Source organism: Acanthopagrus latus, chromosome 5 (assembly GCF_904848185.1).
Source record: "Acanthopagrus latus isolate v.2019 chromosome 5, fAcaLat1.1, whole genome shotgun sequence".
Classification (NCBI taxonomy): domain Eukaryota; kingdom Metazoa; phylum Chordata; class Actinopteri; order Spariformes; family Sparidae; genus Acanthopagrus; species Acanthopagrus latus.
The window spans coordinates 4,522,543-4,541,995 of record NC_051043.1 but is presented as its reverse complement, the minus strand read 5'-3'; the positions used below and the strand labels follow the sequence as shown (position 1 = coordinate 4,541,995).

Here is a 19,453-nt window from a genome sequence, read left to right as displayed (position 1 = left end):
TACAACATTCTGCAGTAAATGTTAGTGATGTCCATCGGCCAAGCGCATTGATGTGCTAACAGCAGCGGACAGATTAGATTCCCAGTTTCAATTGGTTTGGTGCAGCTGCGGAAGGACTTACAGTACATGCACAGAAGATATCCCAATCAGTGTTTCCCACACATTAATGTAGTTGTGGGGGCCCGCGGTATCATCATTGGCTGCCACATATTGATTTCTTATTTTTGGAGCTGTGCATCCTGTCTCATTCACTCAAGACAGCACACGTGTCTGTGAACAGCATGATGTTATATACTTGGATACAGTGGATGGCCGTGTGGTTTTTAGTCCACCAGTAAAACCAACAAAGAAGAGGAGGAGGACTATCTAACACAGTTGGCCTGACTTCCTCTGCAAAGAAGACGTCTGCCTCATCGTCGAGATCAAGCCCTCACAAAGAGCGCCAGGCCTTGAAGCCAGTTTTTGTTGTGGTCAAGCTGTGTCATTACATCATCATGTGATGTACTGGGACTTTTTCCTAAAAGCTAACATTGTGAAAGACGCGTCTGTAAAACAGTAATAAACGCCTCACAGCCCCTAGAAAAATAATTTGTTTTACTGTCCAGTAAAATTAGAGTCTAGAGGAACCGCCCGATTATGTTTTATCCCCATACAAGTTAGCTCGCCACTAAACCAAGAAGTTAGCCGACTCAGTTGGCAGAAGTCTCGAGTGCGCATGCTCTATGGCACCCCAGACAGCCACCGCCACAATTCAATTCTGATTCTGTGGGAAACATCACCAATGATATACGAGATTACCAAGAATGCTGAGGTAATTCAAACATTACAGTTTCATGTCAGGGCACCCTGGATCGAGCTTTTAAAATAGTCGGTGACAGGGAACCTTGTACAGGTGTAATTGATGTATAATCTGTGGGGGTTTTTTAAACCTTATTTTGGGGCAAAGTATTCAATTCTTTTAAGCAGTTTATATCAGATTCACCTAGGGCTGGGCAAAAATACAAAAATACAATCTAGTGACCAAACAGACACAATGAAGCTCTAAATTAACTAAAAATGATTGAATAGAGATAAACAATTAAATAAAAAAAAAAATTGTGTCTGCTCTTGACAAGCCGGGATAGTTCATGAATAATCAACAGTGAAACAATATTATTGTAATATTATTATTACTGTGTTGAGTGCTGAGTGCAGAGGCAGTTGTGTGTGTTGTCCAGACATGGTCTGACTCAGCCTGCTGTGTCACAGCTATGTTTAATTTTGACAGGCCAGACAGATGAATCAACTCTGCCATTTAACACACAAGCAAAGCAAATATTTCACTCACTGACTCTATGCTCTGCAGACTGTGTAGGCAGCATCATTTGCTCTTGTTCACTATAGACGACAGACACCATTACCATTTTGCTAATTATCAGTTAAACCATTTCAGATGCGGACTGTACTTCTTCACCAAGGCCATCTGCATTAAGGACTAAATGTATACATCCATTACAAAAGCAGGGTGGCTTTGAACCTTCCTGGTAACTGGCTGCTTGTAACATTGATAACGCAAAAATAGAAACATCATAAAGTGATGACAGTAAGAAAGTAATTTACTGTCTGACCTTTATTTCATACACCTTGTTCATATCCAGCTGTTCATTCTGTATATAATGTCTACTACCAGCATTATATGTTCTTACACTTGCGCTGTTTCTTTACACCAGAATGTGCAATTGCCACCTTCAACTGCTGCATATACTGTATATTTCTGAGTGTATTCATTTCTCTCTGTTCATACTGTTACTACTGTTCAGACGGTATGATATCATATGAATACATGCCAGTTGAATGTGAGCCCATTACAATCTGCTGATGTTGGTCTGTCACAGATTCTGTATCACCTAATATTTTGACCAATATTTGAAAATGTTAAAAACTCTTCTTTTTTTTTTAGAGATTATAATGCAGAAAAAGATGCTTGGCATAATTTATAACTATTAAAGTCCCAGTGAAGTTTACTGTTTCAGCGAACTGACATAGTTTTAGACATCCTGACACTTTTTCATATCTTCGTCTGTTAGCTGCATTTGAGGGATTATTGCCTTGATTTCTTTTTCACCTTCTACTATCAGTACTTGCATTGGCCCCAACAATTGAGTATCAACTGTTCTCTAATCTTAATTCATCTTTACATATGTACATTACATCCTCCTTTTGTATCACGCCTCATTAGGCTCACCTGCAGTCTGCAGGCTTGGTAAATGGACATTTCTACAGTGTTTCTTCAGTCTACTGACCGCTCAAAGTGCTTTACAAAACTTTTCACAATCACCCGTTCATATATGGATGGTACAGGCTGCTGTGCAAGGTACCTACCTGCTCATCAGGAGCAATTTTGGGATTTAGTATCTGTACCCCAAATTGAACCAGCAACCGTCCTATCACTGGATGAGCCACAACTGCCCCTTTTTTGTGCAATGACCAAAAAAGTTTAACCTAAATCTAATCTAAAATCCCTCAAGAAGTCACGGTAGATGGATGCGCCTCGAGTTCATAAGTAGGAACTCCAACTTTTGAATGTTGTTTCCATTGTACTTTTTTTTTAGTAGGAAGTTAGATAGCTGTCACAGAGTTGCTAGCATGGCTGCAGACTCTTAGTCCTGTCCTGTTTAGCAGATACTATTTATGCCATTTATCCAAGCTGCCAATTCACACTTGGTGTTCGTCCTTACAAACAGTAGATAATGAAAGCTAAGCTGACCACAAGACAGACATTTCACACCTGTTATTAAGATAAATTTGAGCACAAGCTCCAAAGTCATTGAACCTGTTGCCTGCTGTCTGCCTTAGTATTCATTTTCAATTAACACTGATACATATTTGGGCGACACTGGCACAGCAGATGCTTGTCGCCATGGTAACAGGTTTTAAATGTTCGCTGAGGCATGCTCCTTTGATGGACTGCAGTTATACGTCCGATACCCAGGAAGGTGGAGGTGACAGATGGTGATGCAAGTGTTTGCAGTTACTCACACACTCAGTGTTTATATACGCGGCAGCTGAACTGACTAGAAGGAGACATGGTTCTGATACCAGCTGGGCTTCCAAAGATTTGTTGAGAAAAATAAACGCATTTTCCTGTGTATGCCGTCTGTGTTGTAAATAGACTTTTAAATATCAAGCTGCACTGAGTCACTAAGAGCTGCACCTAATCCTGTACGTGCAGTCTTTACTTTGACCCGAGAAGGAGAAAAACAGAGGAGAGACAGAGAGGTGAGCCAGTGGAGACCAAATAGGGAGTGACATTACTGTCAACTCGCCATCCCCTCACAGCAGCGTTCATTGGTCTTGTCCGTGTTTGCGTCTCTGTTCTTGGAGCTCGGCGCGGGAGGAGATAAGAGGTGTACCGCAGACTGTGGGGACCAGCCTGCCATTTCTGCACGCCATTTGGGGACAGTTTGTCCTTCGGGTAGCTTCCCCAGGAGTCAGCAGGTTGACAGTGGGCGAGGAGGGGAGTGCTGCTGTGGGCAGGGAACGTGAGAGGAGGGCAGCAAATAAAGCAACCCTAATGGAGTGTTTATTTGGGGCAGAGAGCCACACACAAAGACAGCTCATCTAAAAACGAGGGCTTGGGGGCATGGGGGAATGAATTCAAATAGTCTGGGACCAAACAGTGCCATTCAAATTACTGCTGAATCGCTCCAGCTCCTGCCTTTCATAGGAAAAATCTCACTCCAGGCCATCTGCACTACTTCTGTGCCTACGTCTGCTCGCACAGCTTACAAACATGTATCATTCTAATGAAGCACTTCAGCTTCTCCCAAACTACAGACCAAAGGCTTACACATGCATATACTTACACATTCTCCAAAAATCTGAGGGAATTCCACTAGAGTCAAACTCGACATGTTTCTGCAAGGCCTATTGGGACTTCTCTTTGAGAACAACTACTGGAACATCACAGCAGTAAGTCATTCTCTTTTAGAGTAAACCACTACAGAAGCTCTGTTAAGTGTAACATAATATAAAGTGATTAGTCATTCTGTTTAGTGGGGTTCCCAATACTGTAATGGAAAAAACAGTCTGACCAGAACCACTCACTGAAGCTTATTCATGCATCGAACTCTGGTGTCCTCCTGCTGTAAGAGACTGCTGCTCTTATCAAAGTTACAGTATATTTCCCTAACAAAACAAAAAAAATACTACATAGCGGGGCTACTAATTGCCCCTATTGATCAATGGCTACTTCACCTTGCACTCTGAAAATAACAGCTGACTACACACAGCATTACGTGATCTGCCAATATTCCATAATTTCAGGAAAACCCCTAACACAAATGCCAACGCAGCCACAGTGGAAAAGTTGTTTAACCAACCAAAACACTCACTGATGGCCATGGGGCAGTAGCAAATGTTTATCACTCACATCACTCACTCAAAAGATAATGCAAATACAGACACAGATTCATTTTACCCAAGCGGCAACCTCCAGGGCTGAAAAAAATTAAGCCAGCACAGAATTGCCAAAAGCTGCAGTTTTTCAAATGACCACCTAAGGCTTGGCTCCAAAAAAAGAGTCGATCTCTGCAGTTAGAATGAGCACAGAGCCACCTTGTAATTCATTGAACATCATATCCTTCAAAAAGGTAGTAAACACCATATGACATTCCAAGAATTGTGCAACATGTCCCTGACCTTTTACACTGGTGACCATTACTTGATAATGGTCCTTTGTGCTGCTGTGCACTTAAATAACAGCAGTGTTGTAAAAGAGCACTGTGAAGTAAGGTGTGCAAAAGAAACTAGTGTGGCCTCCGCCTGAGGATACCACTTGTAATGTACACATCATCGCTGTACACTGTTTAGTAAATGATTACTGCCACAAAGTCTGTCTCTCATTTGCAAATGTATTCCCCGTGCTAACAAAACCTGACTCACAGATACTACAACTTGGAGTTAACTGCTCCCATTTTTCAATTTCAGTCATCACCGCCCGAGAAGCAAGCTATCATTACATTAGACCGCCACTCATTTTCTCAAGGGACATTTGTGTGCGATGATAGCAGGCGAGGCTCTCAGGTACAAATCAATTTTAGCCTTCGTCTTTTTGCTCAGAGGCCAGAGTGTATTTTTGGACCACTTACCAAAGTCTGACATGTTTGATTCTTTTTCTTCACCTCTTCTTCAAGTGCTTCACACTCCTTCCGTCTGGTGCTGATCTCTGTCTCCTGGGGAGAGGGGGAGAGGGGGGGGAAGCAAAAGACAGCTGCTATGGTTTGTCAGGAACACAAGCTTCCTCAGATAACTCAGCGAAACTAAGCAGGGAGAGAGGGAGCTAGAGCATTTCATTATTCAGTAGCATTTAGGTGTGTGACTGTGAGTTTGAGTGCACAATAGAGACTCTTGGAGATTATCTAACAGATATTACAAAATGTTTTCATGCGGAAAAAAGCAGACAGGAGGTTGCAGTGATTCTCAGGTTCAAATGTCGAGGATGTAGGCAGTGGTCCTCTTGGAAGGTTCAAACAAAAATCTGTTAAAAAGACATAACTCAGTTCGCTCAGTTTGAGTTAGCAGCTCTGTGAAGTTGTGCTGCGGCAGAGAGGTGATTTTAAACTAATCAGTAAACTCAGCATGGTAACATACTCACAGTGACAATGTTAACTTGCTGATGGTTAGCAAGTATAATGTTTCCCATTAGATAGGCGTGTTAGTGTGCTAACGATGGCTAATTAGGACTAAACACAACGGGCAGCTGAGGCTGATGTCTTTAGTTGTAAAAATCAAAGTGTTGGACAAATCAAAATGTTGCTGCTACCATGTCTATCACTTTAACCAACAGCTTAATGTGTGTCTTGTCCCCTCTATTATAAATTCATCCTTCACATATTGTTTTGGAGTCTGAAGACAACAGGCATGTCTAACTTGCCGTACCAGTAAAAGTTACATTAATGACAGATCTCTTATATGGAAGAGTCTCTGTAAGGTTTTGCAAAGCAGGTAGCTTGCATATCATTAGCAGAGCTTAACTGAAACTGCTAATTGCAGCACTATTGAACCAATCACAATGTTTGGTTTTTTTTTAACAGTAACTTCACACACTAGCTTACAGACATACAGTTGAATTGTCTTTTCATTGTATTATTTAAAAATGTGAAAATGTGTGTTATTTGCAGAATTTAATGATGTCATAGTGAAGTTGACCTTTGACCAATCTGATCACTTCATCATCTTATCTTATTAGATATTTGCGATTTATTTTTTCATACTCATCTTGTGAATTGTTGAGTGATGGCCAAAAAGAGGGATTATCAAATTTGAATAAATTCACAGTAGGGTTGGACTAACTATATTTAATTATATATCTTTAAATGTTACACTTATGGTGGATAATGACAACAGAAAAAAACAAATCTACTGACATCTCCACAACGCAAATTATTTGGTCTATGCAAGTTATGAAAGGTCCCCTGTGGGGTTTTTGACCTCTAGTAACACACTGGAGCAGTGTGTTATAAGTGGGTCCCCATCCTGTTGGTCAGATGCACCTGCAGGTTCAACCTGTACAGTACGTGACTCACAGCTCCTGTAATGTTCTTTCAGCTGCTTTTTTTTAAAGCCTGCTATGGATAACATGATAAGCAATTCTTGCCTTGAGTCTTTGAGTTTTTACGCAAGTGTGGGTTGGTTTTTGATTGTCATTGCAGGTGTAACTAATAACCTTAACAATGGTATTGTTCCATGCAGGGGTCCCTGTTAGGCAGCTTGCACAATAGCAGATCCCTGCAACTGATACTTGTAAATGCAGTGTGGCCCTAATTAAAGTGATTAATCACAGCTGCGTTTGTTCTGCTGAGACAAAAGTTCTACTTTGTCTCCTATGCAAATAAGTATTGATAAATAGACTGAATTGGTCAAACGATAAGATTTAAATTTGTTTGAACTTTCGTTGGACTTTGGTTTCGTTTTGCCACTTTGTATGTAGAAAGGATTTAACCAGTGACTAGCTAACACTTCATTTTTCCCTCCTGAAAGCCTGTTGTGTTTCCATGAAGCAGTTTTTTTACTGAGCTGACACTTAGTTAGCATGTAGTTAGCTTGAATCACAATGGACAGCTTCCTTCATAATGTACGATTATGGCTAATACATGACTAAAGTGTGCCACATTTTCCATGGAGAGAGACTTGTTTAGTCTCTCAGCCTTCAACTGATTGCCACTGGCTTTTCAGTACAAATGGGATACTCCCATTAACGCTGCCTGTGTGTTTTGCTCTACTCTGGAGATTAATCACCTTTTAATCAGGAGGCTGACACTCTCTGATGTGGAGGGTTTATCTGTTTAAACAAAGAACTCACACCTTCTTTATGGGCATTAATGTAATGCATCGCTATTGCACTGCTCTTACAGTATAAAATACATCAAAGTGTTACATCACAACCTGATCCTCTGTTTATCACACTGAGCTCTCCATCAGTGTATGAGGAACATCCTTACTGTGGATGGGAGTGAAAGTGCAGCTGGATGTTCCAAGATTAGCGTATAGAATTAAACAGGATTTTATCTGTGTCAGTGTGTGCTACCAGTGCACACACACACACACACACACACACACACACACACACACACACACACTCACGCACACACACACACACACACACACACACACACACACACACACACACACACACACACGCTCACACACACACACACACTGGAAGCATGGCACCACGTGTCCCTGAGCAGGACTAAAATAAGCACCAGCAGAGCAACCAGAAGCCCAACAGCACACAATACATTTAGCACGTGAGAATGCATGAATGTGCACTTCATCTCTTCAAAGCTCAAAGCTCGGTTTGACTTTGAATATATATCAGGATCCATTCAAATGGAAGACAGTTTTTGTTCCGCTACATCAGCAGGTGCTCCTCTGTGCAGACAGTATCTAATAAGACAGTGAGCAGGAGGAGGATCCAGCTTCGCCCCATTCTGGTTCTGTAACCTTGAGGCTTTTCACCCCAAGCAGCTGACAGTTGGTGTTATTAAAACGCTGACCTTTATCTGTCGTAGCTGGTCGACCACAAGTGACCCTGCGCAACTGTTCGTCTGAGTTAGCATGTGCTCCTGCATTTTTATCTTTTCAAGAATTAAAGCCCTCACATGGACAGAAAGATGTTGAAAATATGACCTCTGAAGCGAGGCTGTCATGATTAAAGAAGTATTTCACCGCTGGAAAGACTAATAGCACAGGGCTTGACTTTATAAACACAGCTGAAGTGTGACATACTGCCAGTTGGGCAGTACTTGGTTTTGGCTTGTCATCCATTTTGAAAAGGAAAATGTATAGTGGTCAGCTGGTCACAATGAACAGGACCATGGTTCATGTGAGCACTGCCCTGTTTTACAGTGTGATCTGAGTTCTAAAAAAGCCTCCATTTTTACAATGCAAGGAACAATATGGTGGCTATAGTACATGCGCATCACAGCTGAACAGTATGTTAAGTATGTTTCTAAAAGCATTGTAAGATATAGACAATGTACAAACAAAATATTGGTTTAAAGTTTATCAGCGCTGCTTAGTGTTGACAGTTTGATCGGACTTTGTCACTCTGTTTCAGTTCAGCTACACTGTATGCATCCATGGATGTGGGCATACAAAAATGTGGACATGAAATCTTTAATTCATACAACAGCTTTCAAATCCTCTAGATAACATGTTTTGCATTATCATGGGGATAGTTGCCAGGAAAAAGACGTTTACTAAGATTACCATTGTTCAGGTTGTAGTGATATGAAGCTGATTAAAACATTGCCAGTTAAGTTTCCATTCCATTTTCTCCATAACACATGATCCAATGCTGGAAAGCATTATGCACCTCTCCTGTGAGATCCTCCCACCCAAGTTACATTGTGCAAATACAAGTGATCAGGGCACAGATTGGACCAACATCAACGCCATTCACCATCAAGTCAGTGAACCATCAAAATAACTTAGAAATAGTTATTCTAGTATTAGAATGTTACTTAAAGTTACTTCTAAAGCACATTTCTTTTTTATCAAACTGATCGTCCAAAAGTCACAAAAGAGAGATTTACAGCTTCCAGTTTGAGAAAACACTAGTGATGAATACAAAAAACTTGGTCACATTCACATTTGATAGAGGATTCTTTTACCTCCTCAGCGAAGAATGTTTTTAGCTGCTCTTGAAACTGTAACTTCAGTGGGAATCCACAGCGTTTGCTCACTCTGAAGTCAACACAGGCACATTCAAAGATGAATGAAATGTTAAAGAGACTTAAAAGTGTAAAAAAAGAAGAGTAACAAAGCTTGGACCTGCTCAGAACAGTCCACATATGCACAATATAAACCACCATGTTGATTCGAAATGATTTCCTTGAGTGAATCACACGCAGCCTCCGTTGACAGCTTGCCATCTCCCATGTGGGCTGGATTCTAATGTGTACAGTGTTTAGGACCAGACGGCAACAACACACACGATGAATATTTCACTCAAACACACACACATACTCAAACACATAGCTCTCAGGCTCGCTGAGGCCTATTTGTTTGGAGCACATTTGCCAATGTTCAATTAAAAATCCCTCTGTTAAAAGATTCAAATGGTTGCCATTGTGAGTAATGAGCTCCTGTGTAAGTGAAGAGGCGTTCACTCCACAGCAGATGAAGACAGATGAGAAAGACCATTCCCTTAAGCTGGATCTAGCATTCGTGCCTCAGTGGCACTAATGCAAATGCAGGCCTGCAAGAGGTGCATCCACACCAACCTTTACTGCTCCTCTCACCTGCCTCCTATGTTAGATGTGGAGCAGGAATGTACCTGTTCTGTTTTATGGGAGAACATCTTTGAAACTCTTTTTTTCTTAAAGGTTAATGTTCAGTACAAGGTCTTCAAGAACGAATATAGTTTGAATTGTTGTGAAGACATTAATAACACGTAGACTTTTACTGTAAGATTTGGTGATTGATCAGTGAGCCCGCTGAGAGAAAAATAGTCAACCACAATTGTGATATTTGATTAAAGGCATATCATGCAGGATTTTCCCCCTGCAACCTTGAGGGAGGCAGGGAGGCACTCTATATTTTAATCTACAATAATTAGTCATTTGTGTGATACTTGTCTGTACCATGACTGAAACTGAATCGCCCATGCAATGCAGTGTTGCACTGTGTGTTTGTGTAACAGAGCCGCTTGTTTGTGTGAGGTGAGTGTTTGCGTGCTTTCTTTGTGCGTGAGGTGATTCACAGCACATCACTGCCCTACTTAGAAGCCGGCGTCTACTGTGTGACGATGAAACATCGCCTTGACGAGGGCTACTGATCCTACACACTTACAACACAGTTGTTCCATAGACAAGACGTGCGCCAGATGCAGACAAAGGTGTCTAGTAGTGGATAAATAATACAAATGTATAAGTAGATATATCGAAACAATGTGTGTATTTTTCTGTACTAAATTTGTATGAAAAGGCCATGGAAAAGCGACTTCTTCAATTCCCAAAAATATAGAATTTAGGCTGGCTCAAAATACAGTGGACTATCATTTTAATTTTTAACTGTTTTGTGGCCTGTTTTGCAAAACCTTAAACCTCTGTAGCAACAGTTGTGACATCTCATGTGTGGCTATGACATACAACTGAACTTAATGAGCACTTGTGACCCTTGTAGGGACAGGGTGAATGTTTTTTAACCTTAATAATGGATGTTTTATTTATGTATGTATGCATGTGTGACTAATAATGGCTGGAGCAATGAAGCAATTTCCTGTCAAGCATTAATAAAGTGCCCAACCAACCAACCAACCAACCAACCAACCAACCAGCATTCGTAAAAAATACAGAGATATATATTGTGCATTGGCATTTACATGCAGTCTGATGATACGAGATTATGACTTTTGGTCCATATTTGCGTTGCGAGTTTCATCTTAGTTTATATGACTTGTGGTTCTTTAAGTAATATCACAACATTTTTAGGCTATATAATGGTACACCTTATCTATCTTGATATTTTGAAATCTCTATACTATAAAGTCTCATATTGCAGCAACCCTATAATATCAATATATTGTCAAGCCTTAGCAAAGCACACTACAGCGTTTTTACATTTTTTAATCTGCCACTCAATAATGACGGCATATTTGCCACTATCCTTGTACACAGTTCCTACCTGGAGTAATCGTAATGAAAAAAACCAAAACCAGGGTGGCTATTTGCTTCTTTTCCACACTTGTGTTTTTCTTTAACAAACAAACTCACTAAACATACCCCAAAAATGGCCTTTACGACTTCTTCTCATTCACGACATGAGCTCTAAATCACACCAGAAAATGTTTTTAAAAAAAAAAAAAAAAACAAGCAGTAAAGGCAGGCAAGGCTCAGCTGTGAGCCCTGAACACGCCTGTCTTGGTGTTCAGCACCATGGAGACTTCCCCTCTGGGACAACACAACAGTAGCATGTAGTGTATGATACACGGTTAAAGTCCACTATTTCTGTTGCTGCTGACTTTCTGCTGTGAGCTCAGTGCACTGCAACATCTTGATGAAATATTACAGTTTTTATTTCTGCAATGACTAATTAACACGGAAGGCTTTCCCCATCTTATTCTCAGAGCTCTGTCCTCTGATCTTTTGTAGTTGGGAAAGCTCTGTGTATAATCTCTGGCGAGCAGGGGTAACCTCATTTCTCTCTCACTCTCTCTCTCTCTCTCACTCTCTCTCTCTCTCTCTCTCTCTCTCTCCCTCTTTCATCCCTTGTTGTGTTGAATATGCATGATGTGTAATGATGGATAATAATCCTGCCTATGGCTGATGAAAAAAAACTGCTAACGTTTTCCAGCAGGAGGCAATACTATGCATCTGATGGACATATCAAATATAGACAGAAAGCACAGGAGTGAGACTGGCTCCTGGATGTCTTTTAAACCAGCTTCTGCTCGTCTTGAAACATATTTTAGTTAATTACAACTCTGAATGCTAATCCTATAAGAAATAGGCAGGCACAGTTTTCTGCAACCCAGCTGAGCTACGTTGAAATAAACAGATCGGACACCCAAAAGAGAAAGAAATCTGACTTTCTCTCTGGGAGTAAAAACAACCAGTACATCACGTCTAACCGTGGCACCTACTGGAGCTTTACAGCTAATTTGTTGCCTCTCAAAATGCCAGTGCTGCTTCACGAGACACTTCTATTGTTCTGAGACACTTTTTTCCTCCTATTATGCGTTTGTTTCTTTTCTCCAGCCGAGCTGCAGACAAGGGGAAGGCCATTAAGGCTGGAGGAAAGACGACCAACGGCGGGTGTTGTCAGGGTCTTTAGGAGAGGATTCCCCTCCGCTCTCACACTGTGTCATGTGGTACAGAATATACTGCACACACTGTCAGTCCAGATGCATAGTAATCTAGTCCAGCACAGCAAGCACTTGTGTTTTCAAATCATTTGAAATGGCAGAGTAAGTTACATAACTCCTACAGCTTAAGTCTGTGCGCGCAGGCACAGATGCCTGCACTCCACTCCAATACTCTACTCGTCTGCCGCCTGCAAGTGTGTGTCTGTGTGCGGGTGTATGCACAGTAACATGCAGACTGACTGCTGAATCACAGATTTACAGGAAAAAAAACAACAAGTTTAACTCACAGAGGTCAGCGTGTACATCCATCCCCACCCATGCAAATACACACACACACACACACACACACACACACACATACACACACATACAGACCAAAATAAATCATAGGAGGAGCAAAGGAAAGGGTAAAGAGTGAGGGGAGGGAGTGATAGTGAATGACTGCGTGATCATGAGAGAGATACGTCAAAGCAGCAAGGCCTAGATAAGAATGCAAACGCAAAAGACGGCAGAACGGGCAAAATGAAAAATGGGATGGAGGCAGGATTTACCGTCTAAGCTCCTCAGCTCTGCAGCATTTTGTCCCGTGTACAAGACCTCAGCGAGGTGTCCTCTATCAGGCATATTAAACATCATGCAGCAGAGGCAAAAGGACTAGCCTAGTCTGGATTCCACTTCCTCTCCCTCTGCCTCTCTTTTTTTTTTTTTCTCACAAGCATTGGCGTACTACAGAATAAGAAATGGAGTTTGCCACTATCACCGGGGTCTGACCTCGCTGAGCAACCCAACGCTACACGACCTGCCTGCTGATGTCTTACGAGCCCAACTCACTGCTACTGAAGAACACGAAGGGAGGAGAAGAACAGAGGGAAGGGGAACACTGTCAGTGAGAATGAATGAAAAGGAGGAATAACAAGAGCGAAAGCAGAACCATTTTGCTGCCGTCACAGTCGTCGGTGATAAAAGGAGCGAGAGAAGGAGAGCGACAGAAGCAGGACAGAAAAGACAGGATCCTACGATCCACAATGAAATGTAGAATTGTTGAAAAATGGGGCTAATTTCAAAGAGCAGGCTCAGTGTGTAAGGGAGGCTCCAGAGAGAGGACTGTAAATCTGATAATCCCACTGCGTGAACACAAAGATGTCAGATGAGACTTTTACCTTAATGGAAACTAAACAATGACTCATACAGCCACAGCAGACTCCTACAGAGCTAGGACGCTGCGCAGCGCTCTCATATCTACTCATTCCCTATGACAACGCTGGATTCAACAACGCACTGTTATGTAGAGAGAATGCTGAATTTTTTTGGAGAATGAGCAGGTCTTATTTTTGCGTTTTGGCAGCCGAAACCATTTTGCTGACTAAAGGCCCACAGAGAACATCTGATGATCACTGCTGCAACCAAGCAAATGTTGGAAGCCCACTGCTGTTGCCCACTCAGACAACAGAGGCTTACTCATCCCCAGCTGGATTTCTTGGCCGAGCTTCCGCAGACTGTCATTCAGTTCACATGGTAACCTTCATCTCTCGTGGCAGCGCAGTCTCGTAACAAAAGAAGCTTCTCGTAAAAACGGATCACCTCCGCGGCTTTTATTGTGGCTGCCGTCTGGAGAGAACTCATCCGACCAAAACATCAATCGTACGGTGCGCAGTGTGAGGTGATGTGTGTGTGGGCAGCAAGTTATATTATTTATAAGGGCTGTAAACTTTGGGGATTGACTCTCTTCAAAACAAACAAAGAGGCAGTGTGTTATTAATGCTGTGTTATTCCTTTTCATTTGAGATCGCACTGCACTCTGCGGAGTTTCAGAGGTTCGCAGCTGGCTAAGTCACATTAACAGGGCTGGGTATTGTTAGAAAAATGTCAGTATCGATAGGGATTGCGACACCCTGACTTTCTGAATGTTACTTTGTTTCTACACCAACTTCATGAAATCCATTTTAACCAAGTATTACACATACACACAGTAACCCACCGTCTCTGGACATAACCTAGTCTTTTTCCCGCATGCCTTGAGTCAGCCAGTCAGCAACACTACAAGATGTTGGAATAAGAAGATGGCTCACTGGTGCTGATGAGATTAACTCTATGGTATAAATACACTCGAAACATCCAAAAGTCAAAGGTATCTCCAAAACTAGAGGAGGTAACATAATCTGATTGCTGCTCACTATACTCTATGCTGTAGTTATCGTTAGCTGAGGTAACTAACTGCCATTAGGAAGTAGCTCAGTTAGCAGAGGAGCTTAGTGAACCTATGAGCTTACAGGAGTCTGGTGAGATCGCCACTTTGGAGTCGCCACTGGCAACAGGGTCCAGCCTCATCTCACTCAGCCGTAGTGTTCTCAAAACATACTTTTATTTAGTTATTTATTACGATCAATTGTTCGTATCGAGTTTGAGTGGAGTGTGTTTTACGATGAGCTAACAAGGCACTAAAGCTTGTCTCAGTTCTAGAAAAGGGGGAAACTTGAATTTGGACAGTGTAGGATTGTTTTCTGCTGTTAAGTAAAAAGTACAAATATTTCATTGTCAGTTCATTTTACTTACTTAATAGACTAAGTAGCGAACCTGCCTCTTTCCCATCTCCCAGCTCAAACTATGGGGGCTATCATACTACCACCTCTTGAGGTAAGAAAGAGGCATTATGAGACACGGGCAGTAGGAGCTAGCTGCTTGGCATAAAAACTTTAAAAACTTAAAAAATAGCACCAATGTTGTTTCTTTACACTTTACACATCATTTTTGAAAATAATGTTTGGCCATATCTTACATACTGCCCCTTTAAACCTTTCTCAGACAGAGCTTACTCACAGGCTGGATATCAAAGCGCTCCCAAAAACCTCATCTTTTTTCCTTCACAATTTCATTCTAAAAAAGGTGCAAATTACAGAACCTCCCAAATTTGCTCCCTGCAAAATCAATCGTGTTTGGCCAAATGCACAATAGGAACTGTGAGACTTTTACCGTGGCAGTGAGCCTAATATTTCAAAATACAGTATAAACAATCCAGTAAGCGTTTACAGAAAGGAATGCCATGGTTGCTAAAATAATATCCAAGCACAATTTCACAAAATATGGTAGGTAGCAGAACAAGACTCAGCTTGCACTCACATTAGATTTTCAATGTTGCTAGACTGCCATCAGCCTCAGCTGAAGGTCAAAATGTGGACTGTAATATTTTATTTTCAGAAGAGGACAGATTTACTTGTATAAATACCCTAAAATGAATACAAAATAATATAACAGATTCTAAAAAAAGCTGGGATGCTGTATAAAACATCAATAAAACTGAATGTGATAATTTGCTGATCCTTTTTGACATATACTCACTAACAAGATGACAAGATATTGATGAGAACAGAATAAGACGCTCACTTTAAGGACATCAAGTAGGCTATTGCAGGTTCTAGACAAGGTGCGCTTGATTTGCTTACCCAGCTGTCCAGGAATGATATTAATATTATTTTATTATTAGTATTTTGTGGCCACGAATTAGTATTTCGTGTGAACATTATAGCTACATTGTGGCCACAACTAAATTTTGTTTTGACCACATCATGTCTGGGGCTCCGTACATTTCACAGGTAAACAGGTTTATTAGCTGAAGGTGATCGTCCCATTATAAGGTATGAAAGAGGCATCCTCGAAAGGCTCAGTCATCACAAGCAAGGATGGAACAAGGTTCACCACTTTGTGAAACACACGATTTTACACATGTGCTCAGGAACATATAATATTTGTCGGCCACCACAGTCCATTTGAAAGTGATTGTGTTCTGTTTCGTTCCATACAGCGTCCCAACTTTTTTGCAACCAGGGTTGTAATTGTTGAAACCTTTCATAGAGATGTGAAGCACCACTTAGGTTGGAGGAGTTGAAGAAGTACCCAGATGGCCTGGGTGTGAATACACAACCGTTTCACTGCTGGCTCGGTCTCATTAGAGTGGCCAGTAGCCGTGCAGGTAGGCGAGCTACTGAGATGATGGACTGTTCTGTGAGCGGTCCGGGCAGAGTGTTCAACCCTCAGGAGGCACTATCAACATCGGAAACTGAGCAGGGAAGCAAACAGGAAAACAAACAAACCATGAATCAGGACTCACTAATATGATGCAACTGCACACACAGGAAATCAAGATACTTGTGGGGCAAGGCTAACACATAGCATGTGTTTATTCTCTCTAGCAGCCTGCTGGCCACAGAGACCCACAGAAAAACATGACTATGCATAACAGACTGTAATTTGGTGATTCAAATAACAAAATTACTTAGTTAACCTATGCATCACTCTGCTGTGCCTGCAAAACATCTGCCTGGCTCATCGTCTGTAATTCTAATAAATAATTTGATCTTTGGTAGCGTGCTTACCAGTGCTGCAGTGAAGACCACCTTAACCAAGACCAAGCCATAACCAAGATAGGGCGAGACCAAGTCAAGACCAGGACCCTACTAGTCCAAGTCCCACACTCCATGACAAACTTATGATAGAATGTGGAACACGGGATGGAGGCTGTTCCTCAAGTCTCCACACTCTGCTGTCACATGTACAGCTCTTCAGCAAAGTAAGGGAGCAGGTGCATTTAAAGCAGGAACTTTTATTTCCAATCAAACATATGATGTTACTATATTTGTGTGACCTGTCCTCTGCCAGGTCATCACAGTCAAATGACTGTGTCTTGAAGACCCCCCCCCCTTCTCTGCAAAACAGCCCTGTGTGTGACCCTGGTTTTTCTATTGTACTGTACATTTTTGTGGCAATATCCGGCAAAACAAAATCTTTTGGGATTAATAAAGTTCTACTTCATCTTTTTTCTGTTATTTTTTCCATTTTAAAACAAGTTGCCATTTACTTCAGTTGTTTAGGAGAATGCTGCAACATTGATTTGCTGTGAAGCTCCAGAAATGTTTTGTGAACTACGAAACTTTTAATCGGTACGCTAGTGAGTAGATAATGACTGAATTTTCCATTTTGGGTGAACTATTGATTTGGAGATCCGGCTTGATCTTTTGTACTATAACACTGATGCTTAGTGTGTCCCACACTATTGATGGAGGTCATAACCACTAGATATAAAACTTCAAATTGGTGGAAAAGTAACACTGATCTGATGTTAAAAACTGTATGAAGTACATTGCTCTACTGTATGTTCAAGTTCAGTGCTGCACCCATTATCCAAACCATAATGACCAGTGGCACAAAGAGATTAAATATAAATCAAGCAGTTCAGAAATTTGATTAGAAAAAAGTCAAAACAGTATAAAAAGAGCAGCCATCTTTCCCCTCATGCTTTCAGGACTCTGCCAGTATCACTCGCTCCCTGTCTGCAGGGAGTTGTGCTCTCACATCTGCGCCCCTCTCAGTCAGAAGCTAACGGAGAGAGAGAGTCTCTCAAACCTGCCACGATCAAATTAATTCACATCGAACCAGGCGGCCTGTTTGTCTGCACACTTGGGCCCCAACCAGATAAGCTGATTATAACACAAAATATTACATGCTGTCCTATTTGTTCTGATCCAGTGTTATCCTGATGTCCCTGGTAATGCAAAATCACTGACCTATGAAATGTCAAGATAGACTAAGATGGATAATTATGAGGTATATCCGGTGAGCCTTCAGATCCAAAACCGGTGCAGCCTTTATCCCACATAGGATGGTTTAGCTGTGCTCATTATGTCCAAAAATTAATCTATCTACACCTGTAATTCATAAATCTGACTGAAGAGTTACAGGACCACAGAGGCTTCCTCTCCATCCAGTCCATCGCCACCAGTGTTCGACTGTATCAGACAACAGCACCTCCACGGATGGGACAACATAAGGTTTTACTGCAGATCATGATTAAAACTCTCAGGGTAAGTTGATCGTGGTGAATTTCAAAATGGGTATAATCGTAAATATCCTCACATGAATGAGACGAGAAAGCTGTCTAGCTCTAACATGCAGCCTTCTATCGATTTCCTATATTTTGAACTGCCACCCACATCTTTCCAGTCATTCCATTACACCAGGCCTATCACCATGGCTGGAGGTTCAGCATGCCCATTGTATCCCCCACAAATTTAATTTATGTGGGAGGACCTTATGATTTATCATTTCTACATGGCTTGTTTTTCACAAAAAAGGATGTTCACTTAAAAAAAAGATGTGTGGACGATCTGTGGTGAAATTAGAATAGTCATATCCTAATAAAATGTAAGATAAAGTGATTCCAGATTACAGAGAAACTAAAGCATCTCTCAGATAACTCTACAATAACACAGTCCCTCCCCATTTGTGCACAGAATACAGCATGACTTAGATCACAAATATGGTGGAATGTCATGTGGAAAAAAATGACGAAAAGACAGATGACAGAGCCTTGTCTCAGAGTTAAGCCATTATTCTTCAGTCAAGTGCCTTCCAGAATATATTAAGTAGGCCTTTTCTAGGTCCCATATAAAGGTCCCTCAAGGAATGGAGTCTAAGCATATTCTAAAGTTCATCAGGCAGGGTCAGGTTATGAGGCAGGTACTTTTAAAGGTACTGACCGAATTATATTGGCACCAGAATATCGATCGATCGATATACAATCGATTGGTGCCCAATTCTGGTACCTGAGTGCTCATCTTTAAAGTCAAGTTATAGAGAGTAAGAAAGGGATCAAGTGAGTCACGGCAACACTTGGAATGCAAAATACAATATTGACAAGGGCAACACCAGGTCAAAAAAAAAAAAAAAAAGAAGAGTCTACTGTCTTCGATAGCCTGAAAGCCAGCAGTGTGAACAAAGAGGCATCAACAACTTCGACACCTAGAGGTAATTAATTCTCTGGTTAGGTAACAGGGCTTTCTCACAGTTTTGGTTGACATTATCATACAGTAGCAGTTCTACTTGCCAAATCTCAGCCCCAGGCTGCCTCCAAAATTCCTTACTAACATTCTCTTCAGTGTGGAGAAACAGCATATGAGGTCTTTGTATGCACAAAACCAACAGTATGTGAATTACAGTATTATCTAGGAAATATTACAGTTTACAGGCTGCTGGTGCTGGTAATGAAATTCCAGGTATTGGTACCGGTTGAAATGTGAATGGTGCCCAGGTCTATTATCAGGAGGACAT

At 41.4% G+C, this 19,453-nt stretch overlaps 1 protein-coding gene across 2 annotated transcripts in view; it reads right to left on the bottom strand.

Moving 5' to 3' along the window:
• The window catches only part of rimbp2 (RIMS binding protein 2), a 115,760-nt gene that overhangs the window by 47,125 nt on the left and 49,182 nt on the right, over nt 1-19,453 (bottom strand). For both annotated transcript variants that reach the window (XM_037097602.1, XM_037097603.1), the window contains exon 6: nt 5,130-5,213. In XM_037097602.1, the coding sequence (XP_036953497.1) occupies nt 5,130-5,213 (84 nt within the window). The remainder of the gene's footprint in view (nt 1-5,129; nt 5,214-19,453) is intronic.